Here is a 17,931-nt window from a genome sequence, read left to right as displayed (position 1 = left end):
GACAATTTATAGAAAATGAAAGCACTGAATATACTTTACTCTGCATATACTTTGATTTTCAGACTCTGGGTTGATGGCTATTTAAAATGTTTTTGCCATCTGGCTCATGACTTCTTAATTGTTTCTATCACAAACATAGCTGATGCTACATTATTTCAAATTCTACTACACTTTTCTAATAGCCCTCCACAACTAGATGTCTTGTCAAGTACTGTAGGTCTTATTACACTACATGAGTCACTTTGACCTGGAAATGTCAGTTGGCTTATTTGTTGGAACAAAAATGTGACCTCAGGCCAGACAACCTCAGACAGTCATCTCCTGCAAATACCAGTTGAGGTATTAGTACTCAGCACTAAAGAAGAAAAGAATAATATCATTGGAGTTTTTGATATACAATAATTTGTGTTCCTATTAGCGACTGACTACTCTGGAGGCAGGAATCAATAGTGGTGGCTAAAATGCCCAGAGCCATAGGTTATGGCTTTTTTCCCCTCTCTAGTTACGATATTAGCATGATTATAAATACATGTATTAGAAAAAATTGACAAAGACGTCAGTTGTTATTTGGTCCCACCAACTGATGCTTCACACAACTAACTAGATTACTTCTATGTAACACATTAATGTAAGCTCAATGGTCCACTTACTAGTTTTTAGCCTAATCTCCCAGACTTCTTCAGCAAATGGGGACAAGCTGTGTCTGCCTGCATTGCAGCTCCACCTCTACGTCGTGTTTGTACCAAACCAAAACTCCACTGATACCGACTTCTGCACGCAATATCTTTGTTGTTGTTGAATGACAAATCTGAGACATCTTTAACACAGAAGTACATTTATTCAGGTCTTAGTACATTAATATTGAACAGTTACATATTCTAATTGATTGCAAATCACACAGCACAAGTCCAATTTATTTCTGTATATAAGTTAAATGTAACAGATTTTTATTTTAAAATATGTAATGGGAACTCTTCCTCTTGTTATGAGGAGCACTTTGTTATAAAATGTAAGTAAAAGTGCAATATCTTTCTACTCATAAAATTACAAAAATTGGTCCAGAATCTGCATTCTGAGCAGGACTGACGGACTAAATATTGTGTTTCTCATTTTAAAAATGCAATATATCTTTACTTTTTTTCAGTAATTTGCTTTTTGATGCTATTTTCTAAAAACTGTAGCTAAATACAAGAAATACAACATTGTCAGTTTACAAAAGCTTAGCATATTAATCACTGCATCATCTATTTTCTAAATAAACTTCATTTTTTTCCCATATAACTATCTGGAACATTGAGTTTTGACAACAACAATACCATAATATCTCACAGCGCTATGTTACAATAAAATATCTCTGTCATAAGTTCAAAGAAAAAGAAAATATAACAATAGCAACATAAAATTAAGGAATACAATGCATAGATTCAATCATTTAAAAATGTAGAGATATAATTTACTTAGTACAGCTCTTTTACTTTTAGAGTGAACCCTGTGACACTGACTACATGGATTCATTACAGTTTATCCTGACTTGAGTGACCGGCACAAATATATATAATTCTGAACATATCACATGATAAAAATGCTTAATATATCACTTTAACTTCAAAAGGCAAATTTGGCTATAGTACACTATGGCATGTTGGGTAAGAAAAGGCAACACCTGGCACCAAAGCCAAACAGCAGCTTCTTTAACAGCTTCTCTACAGGGCCTTTTGAAATGTTAAGAATTTCATTTACCTGCCGCGCTCCCTGGCTTTCTTAAAATCTATGTCAGCGGTGTCAGATCGTGTGCCATTACTGGTCTGGAGTATGCAGGTTTTCGTTTCAAGCAAACACCAGAACTAATTACAGAGCTTCCCCCTCCGGCTGGAGGTGAACTCAATAGTAGAACGACTTAAATAAAAACCTGCATACCCAGAGCCCTTGAGAGCACATGATCAGACACCCACTGACATATGTGGTGTCTGGATAAATCATACAATAAACAATAATGTCGAATAGGCAGTTTCCGTTTTAGGCTATAAGCCACCGAACCAGTCAACTTCATGAGAAGCAGTCATGTTTACAGACACCATCTTCACAAAGGTAGCAACAACCTTGTACACTATTTGTGACTGCATAATAAGTCACTGACAGGCTGACAAGCTCATTATTGTTAGTACAGCAATAAGTGGGAAAAGCAAGTCAGAAAATGCAAATATACAAGCTAGATAAGATACTTAACACTTAGTGGCGCTGTTCAAGGGCAACATTAAAAAATAATGAAAATAGACTTGTTATTTAAAGATGATTGGAGCTATCAAGTAATGTGTTACCGTTATATCAAATGTTTAAAAAGACATAGAGATAGGTAGAGGTAGGAGGGGCAGAGTAAAAGTGGAGTCTCATTAAAAGCAGTAAAGCTGATCCTATTGACAGCATCAGAGGGCTCTTTTGGACAAAAAGGAATCATATTGTACTAAATTAGACCAATAATACTAACCTTTTACGACAAAGAAAATGAAACGAATTCTGAAACTGAACAGGGGACAGGCTGGTTACTCACAGTGTCTTTAATGACAAGGTCTTACACTCAGCCTTGGTGTAAAAAAACAACAGTAGCACTGAGAATATCTTTTATCAAACAAACCTGCCTTGACCTCTTAACATTCACAGCGCTGCAAAGCTATCGGGAAACCTTGACAATAACAATCCATTCACTCATTTCTTCTTGACTTCTAAAAAAAAAGTGAAAGCCGGGAACTGAAAATAAAGAATTCACTGTACTTTTCTTCAAGACTGCTGGATTTGAGTATCTTCTGGACCGTAGACATTTACAGTACAAAACCCTTCAAGCCTGCAGTTGATATCTACTTTGTTAGGCACAATAAATAGGCCCCTGTGGTATTAAGGTTCAGAGTGACGAATGACTCAGAACAATTATGATGTCTGAGTGCAGGTTATGCACCAGCATAAATCTATATTAACCACAAATAATTTAGGTCTCAAATATATACTAAATCTAGTAAACATCTACTACATCATTTTGATATACATTCTTAACGTATGTACAAGAAATCTGAAAGTGTATTTCCATTTTACAGCCTGACTTAGAAGAATCCTCAAGCACAGATCTGACCACTCGACATGTGTTTAAAAGAATCTGATCCAGTTTTCTCTGTTAGCTCATTTCTGCTGCCTTTTTTTGCTTCCGCTCTGTAAACACTATTTACAGTCTTAGAAAATACACTACGAGACCTGATTTTACAAACTGTATGATGACATTATGTACATTCAGGCAATAACAAAGTGAGACATTATGTAACATCATCCGAGGATCCCTTGAGAAGTCTCTCACTTTACGTCATGTCAGTCCACAAACCCATGAGCCAGATTACCTTCATAATTCTTCTGTAGTGGTAACCAATTATCACCACACTGTACATACAAAACGTTTGATTGTGGAAACCCAGTAAACAGCATGGTATGAGTTAGAGCACTTCTACAGATTGTGCTGTTGCTATCTGTAACCTTTATGAGTAAACCAGAGAGGTGTGTTTCAGTTTGGCTCTTACATTAAGGCAAAATGTTTGGCACTTAGTTTGTACAGAATATTTGATATTTCAAAAATAATTCTGATTTCAACTTCACCAGTTCTAGGAAACTAATGGAGATGCATTCTCAGCAGATCATGACCAGTTTCAGTCTCCTGAAGTGACCTGAAAAGTGTTTTTGAAACAGAAATGTTGATGGTACAGAAACTGCAGGTGAAGATGTGATGAGGATACACTTTTTGTCTCAAATGAGTTCTGATTGTGTCTTTTACCAAACAGCAACAGCAGTCATTTGAACTGAACATTTTTCACCCTACAGTTTCTACCCTGACACCCAGCTGTGTGTGGTGGTCTTCACTCCGTGGGGGAAACCTTGTTGGGTCACCATTGGCTCAAAGTTGAAATCCAGAGAGTCTCCGTCCATCAGAGTGTCATGGAGAACCGTCTCCATGTCAAACTCAAACTTCTCGATGGACATGTCATCCAGGTCGCTGGGCAGCTTCTCGGGGTGCGAGGGCTGTGGCAGGCCCGGTCGGCCGTATCCGTTGGTGTTGAGAGGGCAGAAGCCACCAGACATGCCTCCCCCGCTGAGGTGGCTGGAGATGCCATAAGGCATCTGCATAGGGCTTTTGGTTGTAGGGAAACGCGCGGTGCCCCCGCTGTGGCTCAGGGGCATGAGCAAGTGGCCATTCATAGCTGGTGACGAGGCTGGGGCTTGGCTGTGCACATTGTGGGGGTGAGTGTGAGAGAGACCGTGAGGGTGGCCGTTACCTCCTCCCATTAGTTTGGCTGCATGCTGGCTGCTGCTGTACGGCGGCAGCATGCAGCCTCCGCTCGACTGAGACACCACAGTGTCCACTGACGGCATTAGATCTCCGTGCTGGTCTGTATCTGTGGTCAGCAGCTCCTTCAGAAGCCCCGCAGGACAGCTATACTGGCCCATAGTGGGCCCGAAGCTGGGCTTACTCTCTGGCAGTGTCTGCAGCGCCATGGACGACAGTGTGTTCATTCCCGCTTGGCCATACACACACTTGCGGTACTCCTGCTGAGGCTGCGACACCATGCTGGGGGAGCTGTACGTGGGGTACCCAGGGCTCGGCTGCATCATAGGAGAGGGGGAGGACTGGGAGGAGCCAGGGGTCGTCGCCCCTCCTCCAACCTGAGAGTTGTTGGGCGAGAGCAAGTTCAGGTTGTCCAGAAGGTTTTCCATGACATTCTCAGAGCTGTGTCCCAAAGAGCCCGTCATCTCTGTGAGACTGGGTAGCGTGGCCGTCATCTTGGCCCCGGGGGCTCCTGGGTAGCCCATATGCACGTCTGCCTCCCCAAGGTCGTCCTCTGGCATGAAGGGTGAGAGGCGGCCACTCAGAGTGCTAGCGTTGGAGCTGGTCCGAGGCCTGAAGCTGTTCCATGCATCAAAGTCGTCGTTGCTGTGGGAGTTGGGGCTTCCAGGCCACTTGGAGTAGGAGCCAGGGCTGTCTGCACCTCCGTCAGGGCCGCCCTGCAGGGACAGCTGTGGGGAGACAGGGAGACTCTCAGTGCACCAATAGACATACTGTATGTGCCAGAGACAGTCAGTGTAACATTATGTTTTGGGCAGAAACCATTGGCAAGATTGGAAGGCACAAAAAAAAATCTAACACAAAAGTATCCTTGCTAAATGCTGCATCAATAATGTGATAATATCTTAAGAATGGCTGTTCAAAAGATGCTTAGAGACATGTAACGATAAAAACATTAGAATTGTGGATATTACACATTCTTAGTGAATTGCCTTCACCTCTACTATAAGTCCAGATAATTGTATTTGTTAATTGTAATATAGCCATTAAGACCAAGAAAAGGATCATTTAGGCTAAGAATATTACCAAAATCCTACAAGATGTCTTTAGTATGATACAACAGGATTATGTTGATCTATAAACCAACTCCTTTAAAACACACACAAAAAAACAATCACAAATCAGTTACGTTTGTTTAAAAAACAAAAACAACACTGTACACTGTCTATTTTCTCAGATAAGAATTTACAAAAAGGTGAATTCTTGCCATGGTTCAAATAAATATGAGCTGTCTCTGGGCGCCAGAAATATCAGACTTCTTATTTACCTTTTTCTTAGCTGCTCTTCCTCTGCTCTTGGTGAGCTTGCTATTGTTGTCCATGGAGGCTGCCCTACGTCGCGGCGACTTGCCGCTCTTCCCGCCCTCTGGGTTTAGCATCCACCACGAGCTCTTTCCCGTCCCCTCATTCTGGACGCGAACAAAGCGGCTGTGCAGCGACAGGTTGTGTCTAATGGAGTTCTAGTGGAGAGGGATAAAGAGAAAGAGAAAAAAGCTGGGTGAGAAGCAGACAAACAGAGAGATTTGTGTTTGCCCTTTACTCAAAACATTACAGATGTGCTTTAGCATACGAGTGCAAATCCATCTGTACAGGTGGTTCTCTTTTAAAAACACACTCGGCGTGACAGCCAGTACAGAGGAGAAAGGGGAGATTTTAAGGTCACTCAACAATCGAACGTCATTTGCAATTCAAAGAAACACGTGCACAAACACACACACACACACACACACACAATAGGTGTCAGTAAGTTTACTCCATGAGCAATACATCCTGAACAGAGCAAGGATTAAACTGCAGACTCTCTTATCTCCAAAAATACTGTACATGTGGGCCTTCATTTCCTTCAGAAAAACAGAGGGGCCCATTGTAAAACACCATTATACCAACACTCACATTCCACCTGACTACGTGTCTTGTCTAAACCAGCACAGAATCAAAGGGAGGAAACAAACTAATCTTTCCTCCTTACAGACACATTAATAGTGCACTCTAACGTTGCTTAGTGACACCCCCAGTGGAAAAACTAATTTTTGAGCAGGAAGCTAGTGAAGCATTGTTAAAACATGGCAAACAAGAGCGAGAATATTGGGCAAACGTCTGCTAAGCAAACCACAGAAAGTGAGACGCCATTTCTGTCCTACTTTACTGGAACTACTGCTGTACTGGGACACTTGTTTTTTTTTATGATTTCCAAACTTTAAATCAACCTGGATGTTTCGGAGACTATTTACCTGGAGAAGAACTTATACTTGCACTGTATCGTTTCATGTCCTGGCCATAACATGAAGTAATAATGAGCCTTGGCCAGACATTACTGTGCATGCGTAAAGCTTGTTGTTTTGGAAGAAAGACTGGAACTCCCGGCACACACACACACACACAGAGCTTAGCGTGCATAGTGGCTCACGTCATCAAGCCTGTTCCTGCTGTGAGTCATTGCTTCACATCTGGTTCACAGTCTGCCCTCTGCTCTGCCTTTACCTCTGCTTCGTCTCATCCCAACCACCTCTTCTCATTCTTGACTCTCTTTGGTCCCACTCTAACCTACACCACTATTATTATTTTCATCAATTCATTTCTCAACTCTGGGATGAATGATTTGTCTATAAAATGTAAAAAAAAAAAAACAGTGAAAAATGCTCATCATGATTTCCCATAGCCCAAATTGGTTTGGTCCAACAGTCCAAAACCCAAAGCTATAAAAGTCACAATAATATGAAATACAAACAATGAGAAAATTATTGTATTTGTGCTTAATAAATGACAAATATGAAAGGGCTAGTGCCGCCATTCAGTTTTGCACTTCCATGAAGTTGAGGGACTTGAGAGACAAATAAAAAAAAGCTCGCGATTGAAGCACAAGAAGATGAAATATCCTGACTTCAAGTCCCTTGTATGGGTCAAGCTCCCAAAACACTGGATCCTACATTTCCCATAGTGCAACTTGATAGTGTCTTTCATTTGAGTCTCCCTTACTTTTGAATACAGACATCTTTCAAACTCCAAATTTCAAGTTTGTAACAAAGGCTTTCTGTTTAAAGTGTGATCGACCTGAGATAACCCTGATGACCTCATCGGGGTCATTATCCAACTGTTTTCACAGCCTGACTCCTCATGATACGTAAAGTAACCTGCATTTGTAAAAGTGGTGATGTTCCCCTTTAATCAATTAACCGAGCTGTTGTTGATTAACTTTCTGACAATCAGCTGATCAGTTCATCGATTAATCTGATCCCTCAAATACTTTTCCTCCCTTTAAAACCCTCTTTTGTTTTCCTGTCTCATTTTTCTCCTCTTGTTCTTCTTTCTGTATGTACTTTTCCTTCCTCTCCACCTCTCTCCTCTCCTCACTGGAGGACCTCGGGCTCTTGGGCACTTGGGGGCCCTCCTGAACACATGGGCACTTCACAAATGAATGAAATGACGAATCAAGTGACCCGACTGCCTCAGCCAATAGTCTCGGGCTAGTTTGCATGATCTGAGGGACTTGACAGCCCTTCCCCGATTAGCCTAGCAAATGCTTTTCTCTCACCCCCTCCCCCTCCACCCCCTCCACCCCTTCCTCCTGCACATCGGTAGCTATGACAAAAGGCGAGGAGTAAAGTCTGGTCATGAGCCTCTCTTTCCCATGACCGCTGAGAGTGCTGGTAATTTCAGCTGTGCTGCAACATGGAATGACTGCAATGTGAGTGCAGACGCTGGGCTGTCCTGTTACAGCCCTATATCATCCTGATGATAGGAAGGAGAAACGCACAGCTAAAGTCTCCAATATGGACACTCTGGTTTCTAGTTTGCCTTAGGTCACAGTCAATATACGCTAGGTGTTGTGATGATGGAGAACCTTTTAGAACCGGTTTTAAAGTCTTGATGCAAGAGAGGGAGTACAAGTGAAGGGTCATAAAAGCTGCTATGATGGGAAATACCAGAACTCGGCAGAACTCGGAGTGCTGTGTGGGGAGTGCGGCTGAGGGTGTCTGGTGGGGCCAGTGGAAAAGCCTCGTCTCCCACTGTGTGCGTGTGCGTGTGTGTGTGTGTTTGCCAGCTCATGTTTTTAGTGGAATGGCAGTCCAAACAGCAGCGCAGTATGGTTTTGATTTTGTTGCTCGATCCACTGCAGCCAGTGATATTGTGGTTTGAAAACACATGCGATTTAGGATGAACACACGCACACGAACGCACAATCGTTCCCCCGAGAGGCACAAACACGCATAAATGAATGACAAGTATGACACATTGCTCGCTGCATTAGTTAATGTACTTATTTCTTTTGTAATATATTCGATTTTGTACAAATTGTGAGTCTGTTGCTTTTGGATCCTGCAACTGTATGTGACACTAATTTATCTCTGGCTGCAGTACACAGGAATCTTAACATTCCTGCTAATCACTGTGTGCAAAGTTCAATTGTAATCAGAGCCAATGTGTTAGTATCTCTTAGGAAACAGTAAAGGCAGGATTCCCAGCCAGGCAGCCATCACAATCAACATTCCTCAGCAAGGTTACAAAACCCATGATTTCACAGAACTGAACTCTGATTACCGTCGTCTGAGGACGGCCCTATCTTGTGTGTTGCAGAAAAATATGACAATAACACTGTCTCATATCAAAAGTAAGTTTTTTGTTTATTGCCACTAAACTGCAACAAAATGATGGAGACTTTGGAAAAGAAACAAAAGACAGAGTATCCTGCACTCACGAAAAAAAACCATTGTTGTTTGCAATTAATACAAAGTTCATATGAACTCAGGAATGTCATCATAATAAATCTTGTGAAAACAGGTAGTAATCTGACATTACTTTATCTCTGAGGGCTACTCCATGTAGCCAGAGATAATAAAAAGGCTTTTCTCTGTTCTGCCCGAGCCCACCACGAGGAGCACCACCTCCGTTCTCTGAGTCAACAGAACAGAGCAGCGCTGGCAAAACACGAGGAAGTGACCACATGAAAGAGGACTGTGACAGGAAACAGAGCTGACTTCCTGCCTCACAGGAAGCACGGCGGTCGTGAGGCAGAGAAAAAGGCATGGAATGCGAAGCCGCAGTGCCGCGGGCCAAGTGGACACCGCAAATTTAGCTTTCGCCCCCTCCTCTAACCCCCCCACTGCCAGAGAGTTTATGTTTAGCAACAGGCACTAGTCCCTGATGTCACACTATATTTATTAAATGAAAGTAATGTTCACTTTGTCGTGTGACTGCTGAAACTGAATTACATGAGTGGATACGTCATGACTCAACAAGTGGCTGCAGTATGGGCGTCTGGGTGGTGTGAGTGTGTGTGTGTGTGTGAGAGAGAGAGGGGAGAGGGGGAGAGAGAGAGAGCGAGAGCCGGAGAATGTGTTTTGAGTGTAGGCTATTTGAGAAATAGAGAAAGAGGGGTTGTGTGTGACAGAGTGGGCATGGATCAGTAAGGAACACACTGTGCTGGTTTAAACTCCCTCACTGGCAGAACTACTGAAAGACCACAGTGTTCAGTACAACTCTCCTTTCCTTCCTTCTTCACTTCTCTTTATTTCTCGTCTCCTCTCCCTATTTACATCTCCTCTCCCCTTCCTTCTTGCCTTTTCTTCTCTCACCTCTTTTCTACTGCACCCATCTCCTATATTCTATTCTATCATCTCCGCATTCTCTTCTCCCCATCTTGCCTAGTCTTCTGTCACCTACTCCATACTACATCTTCATACTTGCTTCTCCTCTCCTTATTCGTCATCTTGTTTCCTCGCCTATTAACTTCTTCCTTCCCACCTCCTCTTGTCTGTTTGCCATCCTTTTCCTCTCCTACCTTCTCTTGCAGACAGTAGCTAAGAACCTGCAGAAAAATGATGCCAGACACATGCTGGCACACTGACCGAGGTGCTGATGCTCTCAAGCGCTGCTCAAATGTCAACTCGTCTAATGAAAAAATCCCCAGATGAGCGCAACACCACCTACTTGCAGGGCTGCTTTGAATCAAGTGAAGCCACAAGTGAAACCTCAGCTGCAAAGCGCACACAGCTATAGGTATAAAGTGCAGAAATGCTCTCTCCTCACTGACTGAAAGCGCACAGCAGGTACAAACTCACACGCCAGCACTTCTCTGAACAGTTTCACATGCATTTACCAGAGATATGGAACTGATGAAAGTGAAAAGTGTGGTTTCCCTGCACTATTTCCACTGAACTCATTAGAAAAACGGTGCTGTCCTGAACAGGCTTGTTCACCTTTCATTACGTATGTTTCAGCCTTAACAGTAGGTGTGCCCTTGCACTGTAACCAGCTATTTTCTTTGTAATGTCTGCGGCTGTGAAGAAGACAACCTATAGAGTATGTATCGCACCATTTCTAACCACCAAAGTAAGTAGCCCTAAAGCTGTAGCTTGGTCACGTCTGGAGCTTTGTGCTGAGTCTGGTGGAGTTAGAGCAGTGTGGTTAAGACAGAAAACGTGTAAACCTGTTATTAGCCTAACACCCGCTCAGCAGGTCTGCCTGCTTAACAACAGCATGGGGCTGAGTGCACAGCTCCAGGTGAGATGGCAGGGAGACAAGTGACGGGGACCTACCACTCACTTGGATCACAAAATCATCAAAGATTCACGGCAGGTTTTCCCCTTCATGTCAGATACACTTAGTATTCTGTGATACAGAGGCAACTGATTCCATTATGAAAGCAGGTTCGCTAAAGGTGGCGCAGTGAGGTTAACTGGCTGATCAAAGTGATACCACCTGGAACCAGGTAAAGAGCAGAGGGAAGAGGCAATAGTTCTTTTTATAGAGCCAGTTCTTCTTGAAGATACTATCATTTACATAACTTCAAATAGCTTTTTGGTGCCTAGAAAACTGTGTCTGTAGCACAGAGGACCAAAAGCTATCAGGTACCAAAAGTTGGTCAGCCTGGTCAGATTTGTATTCTTATGTGCTTGCTCCTTTAATAGACAGTTTCTGATTTAAATTGTAATTAAATTGCCAGTTGTACAGCAGCCCACTGAGACTGAGCAAACACTGGCTCTACATAGGGAATTTTGCGTTTTTCCACAAGTTTCATGGCCACTGTAGTTTCACCTTTGTACTTGGAAGGGGAGGTTGAAGTGAGGGGGTTGTAATCTGCAACTACACCACTAGATGCCACTAAGTCTTACACATTGGACTTTTAAATAAAAAAAAATATTTATGTATCCCCAGGTTAGATTTAGGTAAAAGTATCTCAGATATTGGCCCTATCAAATAATTTACACAATGCACGACTCTAGGCGTCTTAAATCATTAGAAACCAAATTACATCAAACAGCCATAAATCAGATTTAATTTGGTTTTTGGGGGATTTTTGCTTCATTTTGGGAGGCTTGCTGCCTGGATGTTTAATGGGGGGGAATTTGTTTGTTTGATTTATTGGACATCAATGGTCAATAAAGACACGATCATATGACTTTGATAGCAAGTGTCTACACCTAAATGTTCCCTTAATTTGCTGAGTCATGAGATATTTAGTCATTGGAGTAATAGTTTAAACTGGTTTACAGTACAGGGAGCGTTTTGATCTTCACGCATGGTCAGCTACACACAAGGAATCTGTCTCTCTGTCACACACACACACACTCATGCTTAAAAAAATACAGCAATACACCTTCACATTACCACATTCACAAAGCAATCTGAACAGACTGTGATGACTTCATGTGTTTGCAGTTTGATAGGTTATCATCAGCAACAATATTGAAGTGACCAGTGATAATCACTGACCTATTTACTAAAGTCAATAAAGCAATGATCATAAAAGGCAGTGGAAATAAAAAGCACAGCACAGGAAATGTAAAGCCTCAGGCCTTTTTATTATTTATACCCCCAGTTTCATTAAAATAGTCCGGAGAAAAGGAAATGATTGTTGTCATTAATGTTGCATAGCAGCGAGCAACACAGCACAGCGCCTCAGGTTTGACTGGTTGGGAGAGCATAAACGTGTCACTGTTAGCAGCGATATAAAAAGAAATCTGCTTTGCCACAATTTCTGTTTTTAAAAAAAGTCTCATATTAAAATTGGAAACTGACCCCTAGGACATGGTTCCATCCAGAAATAGGTTATCTCTGCCCTCTCCCTCCATCCCGCCCCCTTTCCTGGTCTTCTATTCCTCCCTTGTCCTTTTCACTCGCTCCTCTGGGACACCGTGCATGTGCACTACTGGCCACAGCTGATCGCACACTCGTGTTGCAGCAAAAAAAGGGTCCCTTTCTCACTCGCTGACGTCAACTTCCAATAATTCAATTTGGCAAAAAGAGGGGAGAGAGGAGGCCACAGGAGGACAGAGAGAGCTCAGTGTGGAGCTCCTTAAATTCACTTAAGAGTTCTATGAGACCAAGCAGGAGTCTATGACTTCCAGGAAAGTACCTCTTCAAAATGGTCATTGTCAGAGTTATATGACCATCATAAAGCGCAGATGGAAAGGCAGAAAACGCAAGTCATGCAGAAGCAAATCTGTCTGCAAATGTATTTACTGACGGCCTCTTGGCAGGATCTGATTTTCACAATCCTCTGCAAGGAATCTGAGTGCAACCAACTGCCCTCCCCCCAAACACACACACACAGCTGAACTTGGAAGCCTGAGCGGATGATGATTGGTTAAGCTTAAGATTGATCGGCCTCACAGATGCTGCAGACAAATGATAAATAGTCTGTGAGTCGTTTTGTGCGTTCGGTGAGAAGCAGTAAAGCCACTGACACTCCAGGATCTTTCATCGCTGTATGATAGTGTGAGACGAGTGGCGGAGTGGAGGGGCTATTAGCGAACTTCCTGCTGCATTGTATCCACACAGGAAGAGCTGGCTTGTCCTGATACTGATCCCACTGATGCCTCTAGTTTCTATGCAAAACACTGCAGAATGAGACCCTGGTAGGTGCAGTGCTAGGGTCTGGCTGAAGAAAACAGTGGGTTCAAGAGCCGCTACTTCCTAATCAAAACTAAACCAAACTCTGTAGTCTGACTGGGCAAAACAAGAGGAAAAAGGAAATAGGGGGCCCTTGTCCAGGTAGGCTTTTCCAGCCAGGATTACAATGGCGGATAAAGCTCTTACTGTACATCTTAGGAACAGTTCCCCACTTATGATTTGCCCTCATTATAGATCCAAACAAACAGAAGTTGGTGAGAGAATAATAAATCATCTGCTATTTCCACTGGCTTGCCTCCGAAAGAAAAGTCGTCTGAATGAGCCAGTGAGTGACCGCACATTCAAACTACGTAATCAACAAGTCAAACAGTCAAAAAGGTTGTTGATTGAGGAAAACAGGTTGAACTGTTTGTGTTTGTTGGCAACAAACTTTAAAATCCAGTCTGTTTTTTTCTCTTCCTTATCCTTATTTCACCAGGCCAATAAGAAAAGGATGAGACGTTAACTACAGCCAACTGTATGACAGTTAGTATTTAAAAGAATGATGCAGGAGACGGTAGGGCTATGAAGTAATTTCAAAAAAATCCCTAAACCCTTCAACTGCAACTAAAACTCTTGCAAGCAAATAATTAACATTGTAAAACACTTTAACCTGCTTATAATGTTTCAAAAGCTCCAAAAATCCCCATTTTAAGACATTTGAGAAGTTTCAAATGTTTAAAATTCTTGTACTTCTTTCTATTCGATCCTATAATAAATCGTATTCATACTGTTATACTGATTTAACCACACTGCTTATGTCATCTGACCTGGAATGCCAATAAAATATGGTGAGAGAGTAACGGACTGAACCTTTTGTTTCCTTCTGATTATTCAGAGATAGTTTATAATAGCTACTACACGTACTTTTAAAATAATCTCCCAGCAGTAATCAGACCTTGCTGTTTACATGCTGAGCTCTCTCTTGTGCTCGCTGATTTCCTGACTCAGAATTAAGCAGCACGCAGCTCATGTGTACAGACAGGGACCGGGTTGTGCTGGCTAAGCTTACCATGCTAAAATATGTGCATGTGCTGCTATGTGCAACACAATGTGAGTCTGTAAATGCACAGAGCTGTGTCTGTGGAGCGGGGATATTTTTCGCCTCTGATCAGCAGAGCGGCTGGGCTGGGCTTCTGCCTGCTCTGCCTGGATAAAGATGCAGTGTGTGGACCACTGCTGGGTGCCTGTGTGGCGGCCCGGTCCATAGGCCTGACCCACCACGGGAGGGGTGGGGGGAGTGTTTGGGGCGTTATATTTATATGTTACCCCAGTTCAACCTGGCTAACATGGGGATATCCCCGAGCTGTTTTTATGGCTGGATGTTGATTCCAACAATGAATCTTTACTTGGTTACAAAGTGGAGAGGACTTCTACACTGTGGTGTTGTTTTATAACACTGCACGGACAGAAATGTGTGCACTTCTGAACTTTTTTCATGAAAATGACTGTATACTAACAATGTTTGTAATGAATAAAAATAAGAAAATAGAGAAAACCGACTGCCCACACTGTTTGGATAGGGACTCTAAAAAGTGCATTTCTAAAACACCACAGGGATTCCTGTTGAGCAACATGTTGGCGAAAGAAAGCAAGAACATCACTTGCAGGTTAGCATATTGTCAATAATGTTTCTAATAAGAGACTGATAGTAATATCATGGCCTGAGTCTGACGTCACAGACAACCATGATGTTGTTTGTCAAGAAGAAAAAAAGACTTATTTTAAGCTTCCTTTGCTTATATTGTACAAGACTGAGTGAGTAATTGGCCACAAGTGTCTTTGGTTGAAGGATTGCTGTTTAATTATGGAGTAACATGATTCAGTATCGCATTCTTGCTCTCAGTCCTCAATGCTTAAACTCTCCTTACATTTGCACAACGTCCAGGAAGCAGTCTGTATGTAGGGTTGTAATGCACTTACCTGTTTGCCAGTTCTAAAATTAGCAACTCAAGCTCTGCCACAAAAAACTGTTTGCAAAGGAAAAAAAACATAAAATAAACCTTATGAGATGCAGTGGAGCCATTATAGTGCTTTTATCACAAAGCATTTTTTCCATGGGCTCATTATGAAAAGTAAATAATGGTCACGCATCACAAAATAAATAAATATATGCGAGTCTCACAAAAGGAGCTGGAGAACTTCATTCAAGTGTTTTAACAGAAACTCATGCCGAGATTGTGACTCGGCTCCATTTTTCTTGGTTAGATATCTTAGACATATCAGATATCTTCATGTGTTTTGGCAGGCAAAACATAATTTATTTGACATAATTGAAAACCATTGCTCTGTTTAACACTTATGTGCAGTTGTTTATTTTATCGTCCTTGTTATTTGGCCTTGTTGCGATTACACCAGAGCCATTAGATGACAGTCTATGGTACTGTAAGTGTGTTGCTATGCTAAAGAAAAGTCTCTTGAGGACAGCTGCATTGTGATACTAAGTGGAAAAATAAGTTTAAAAAGTGCCATTATTGTTATAGAGTGTATAGTCTATGTATATAGCATATAGGACTACATATCTCCTCCAATAAATATTTAAAAACCTTATGAGCTGTGATGAGGGCTCACATTTTTGCGAGGAACAGTAGATAGCAAGTGTGACATTAAAACAGGGCACCAAGAACTGGACTTGGCATCCCAGTCAGAAGGACCATTATCATGCTGGCACCAGTTCAGGTCAGGACAGGAGCTGCACATGAGTAAACCAAAGCCTCACTCCAGCATTTACTTTGGCTCCATTTAACTGAAGGCCACACAGTTATCATTTAGCTCATTATATCAAGCGTAACCACAATACCTCAATAAGAATTTTAAACAATAATTTAGAAGTACGCTAAGTAATGACATTGATTCATTTCCCAGCTCTGAGTGGAACTAAGAAAAAAGAAGGAAACTCTGGGAGAGGAAGAAGACACAGAATCTGGCGTCACACTCAGTGTTGCTTCCTCTCTTGATGACATCATTACCCTGATACTGCATACTGTACCTTGTACTGCTGTCAAAGCAACCACTTCCTGTCATGGGCTGAAATTTGCAAATTTGCTCTTAAAAGGCAGTAGAGCAGGGAGAATAAGAGAGAGGTAATAGATTCAAGAAACAAGATAGGAAATATCAGAACCAATTTACAAGATAGATAATCGTAATTCAAAGTGCAAAATATTAATAACTGCCCTGAAATCAGTGTTTCGAAAATTCTGATTTGTTTGTCTTTAAGTAAAAAGGATAGAGATAATTATTCGTTAAAATTACAGATGATAAAACCTTAACAACACTATTTAAGCTCCAACATTAGTACAGAATAGAAGGTATGCAGATGCACAGATAAAAAAACGGCACCCTGGCAATGCACTCTAAACTAAATCTTCATTTCACTCAGGCATATTTCACACTTTTTGGCAAAGTCAGTGAAATAATTATTAAATGTCAAGATTAATTGGAAAAAAAACGGACAAATGACAGCGTCTTTAAACAATGAAAATAATGATTGTGGATTCTTAACATGACTCAAAACCCAGTGTCGTCAACAGATTGAGATTCTTCCTTGGTATCTCAATGATTCATTGAGAGAAAAATGACTCCACATGTGGTTACATGTCTAATATGCTTGACTGGCACTGCTGCATTTCCTACAATCCAACCAACACAGGAACCCTGAATGGGGAGCCACGCTGGAAACTAAAGAGGCCACCCTGAAACTGTACATTACATCTACCCTACATCTATTTAAGTACCCCAGACATACGTAAATATCCTAAACTACACTTATGTCTGTCTCAGCTAACAGCCATGGTGAGTCAAATATAATGTCATCCCATGCACACTTGACAATTGCTTACAGAAATCTATTTTTGAAAAATCAGTTTCAGTCGGTGCAGTATGCGCTCGTAGACGTTAATGTCAAGTGAAAACGTAACTGCTGGTAACCTCACCTCTCCCCGTGAGGTGTTTCTTTTATACACACTACGTCAGCCAAGAGCCCGGCCATACAACACAGACAATAGCGCTGCAATGTTGCAACGCCAATGCAAACCTAAACTGAATACGCCTCAGGGCGGTTCGGTTACACTGTTATGCACTTTGACCTTGAAACAAACTATTAGTTCCTGTGACAGCAGAGGCGGTGAACCTGCTGTCTGACGTACACTCATAACGACATTTCTGATTTAAGTGTGCATTTAATTTCCACCCATGGCAGCCAGCTACAGAGCTCCAGCGTTCATGTATGTGAATACAATCACACATGCCCGAATGCATGTGTGATTGTGTGATAATGCCGGGCCAGTCTGACAGGCACCGTGCATAATCGCTTTAGGGCGGGAATTGCACAACAATGTGGGTCTGGGTAATGCCTGTGGTTTGGGGCCCTCAGCAGTAAGCGGTCCCGTAAAAGTGCTGCTCTATTCGCTCAATGTGTGTCTGCAGCCAGTTCGCGCACACACACACACACACACAGACACACACACACACACACACATAAGCTATGAGAAATTGATGGGACACCACATTTCAGGGGCTTTCACTTCTCATTTGAATGGTGAAATTATTCAAAATCCATGCAAGTTCCTCTTCTCACACCATAAAACAATGCTGAGGTCTTCAACTCAATTCAATTTTATTTGTATAGCGCCAATTTATAACAGAACTTATCTCAGGACACTTTTC

The 17,931-nt window shown here is 41.9% G+C and overlaps 1 protein-coding gene across 1 annotated transcript in view; it reads right to left on the bottom strand.

Moving 5' to 3' along the window:
- Positions 1 to 818: 818 nt before the first annotated feature.
- foxo1a (forkhead box O1 a) overlaps positions 819 to 17,931 on the bottom strand; it is a 20,893-nt gene continuing 3,780 nt past the window's right edge. Inside the window, exons 2-5 of the mRNA XM_035679628.1 lie at positions 7,907 to 8,036; positions 7,709 to 7,762; positions 5,643 to 5,834; positions 819 to 5,046 (exon numbers count right to left, since the gene is read on the bottom strand). Coding sequence (XP_035535521.1) covers positions 3,859 to 5,046; positions 5,643 to 5,834; positions 7,709 to 7,762; positions 7,907 to 8,036 — 1,564 coding nt within the window. The 3' untranslated portion in view covers positions 819 to 3,858. The remainder of the gene's footprint in view (positions 5,047 to 5,642; positions 5,835 to 7,708; positions 7,763 to 7,906; positions 8,037 to 17,931) is intronic.

Source organism: Morone saxatilis, unplaced genomic scaffold (genome assembly GCF_004916995.1).
Source record: "Morone saxatilis isolate NCDOM2014 unplaced genomic scaffold, NCSU_SB_2.0 Contig8, whole genome shotgun sequence".
Classification (NCBI taxonomy): domain Eukaryota; kingdom Metazoa; phylum Chordata; class Actinopteri; family Moronidae; genus Morone; species Morone saxatilis.
This window is presented reverse-complemented; position numbering and strand designations above follow the sequence as displayed.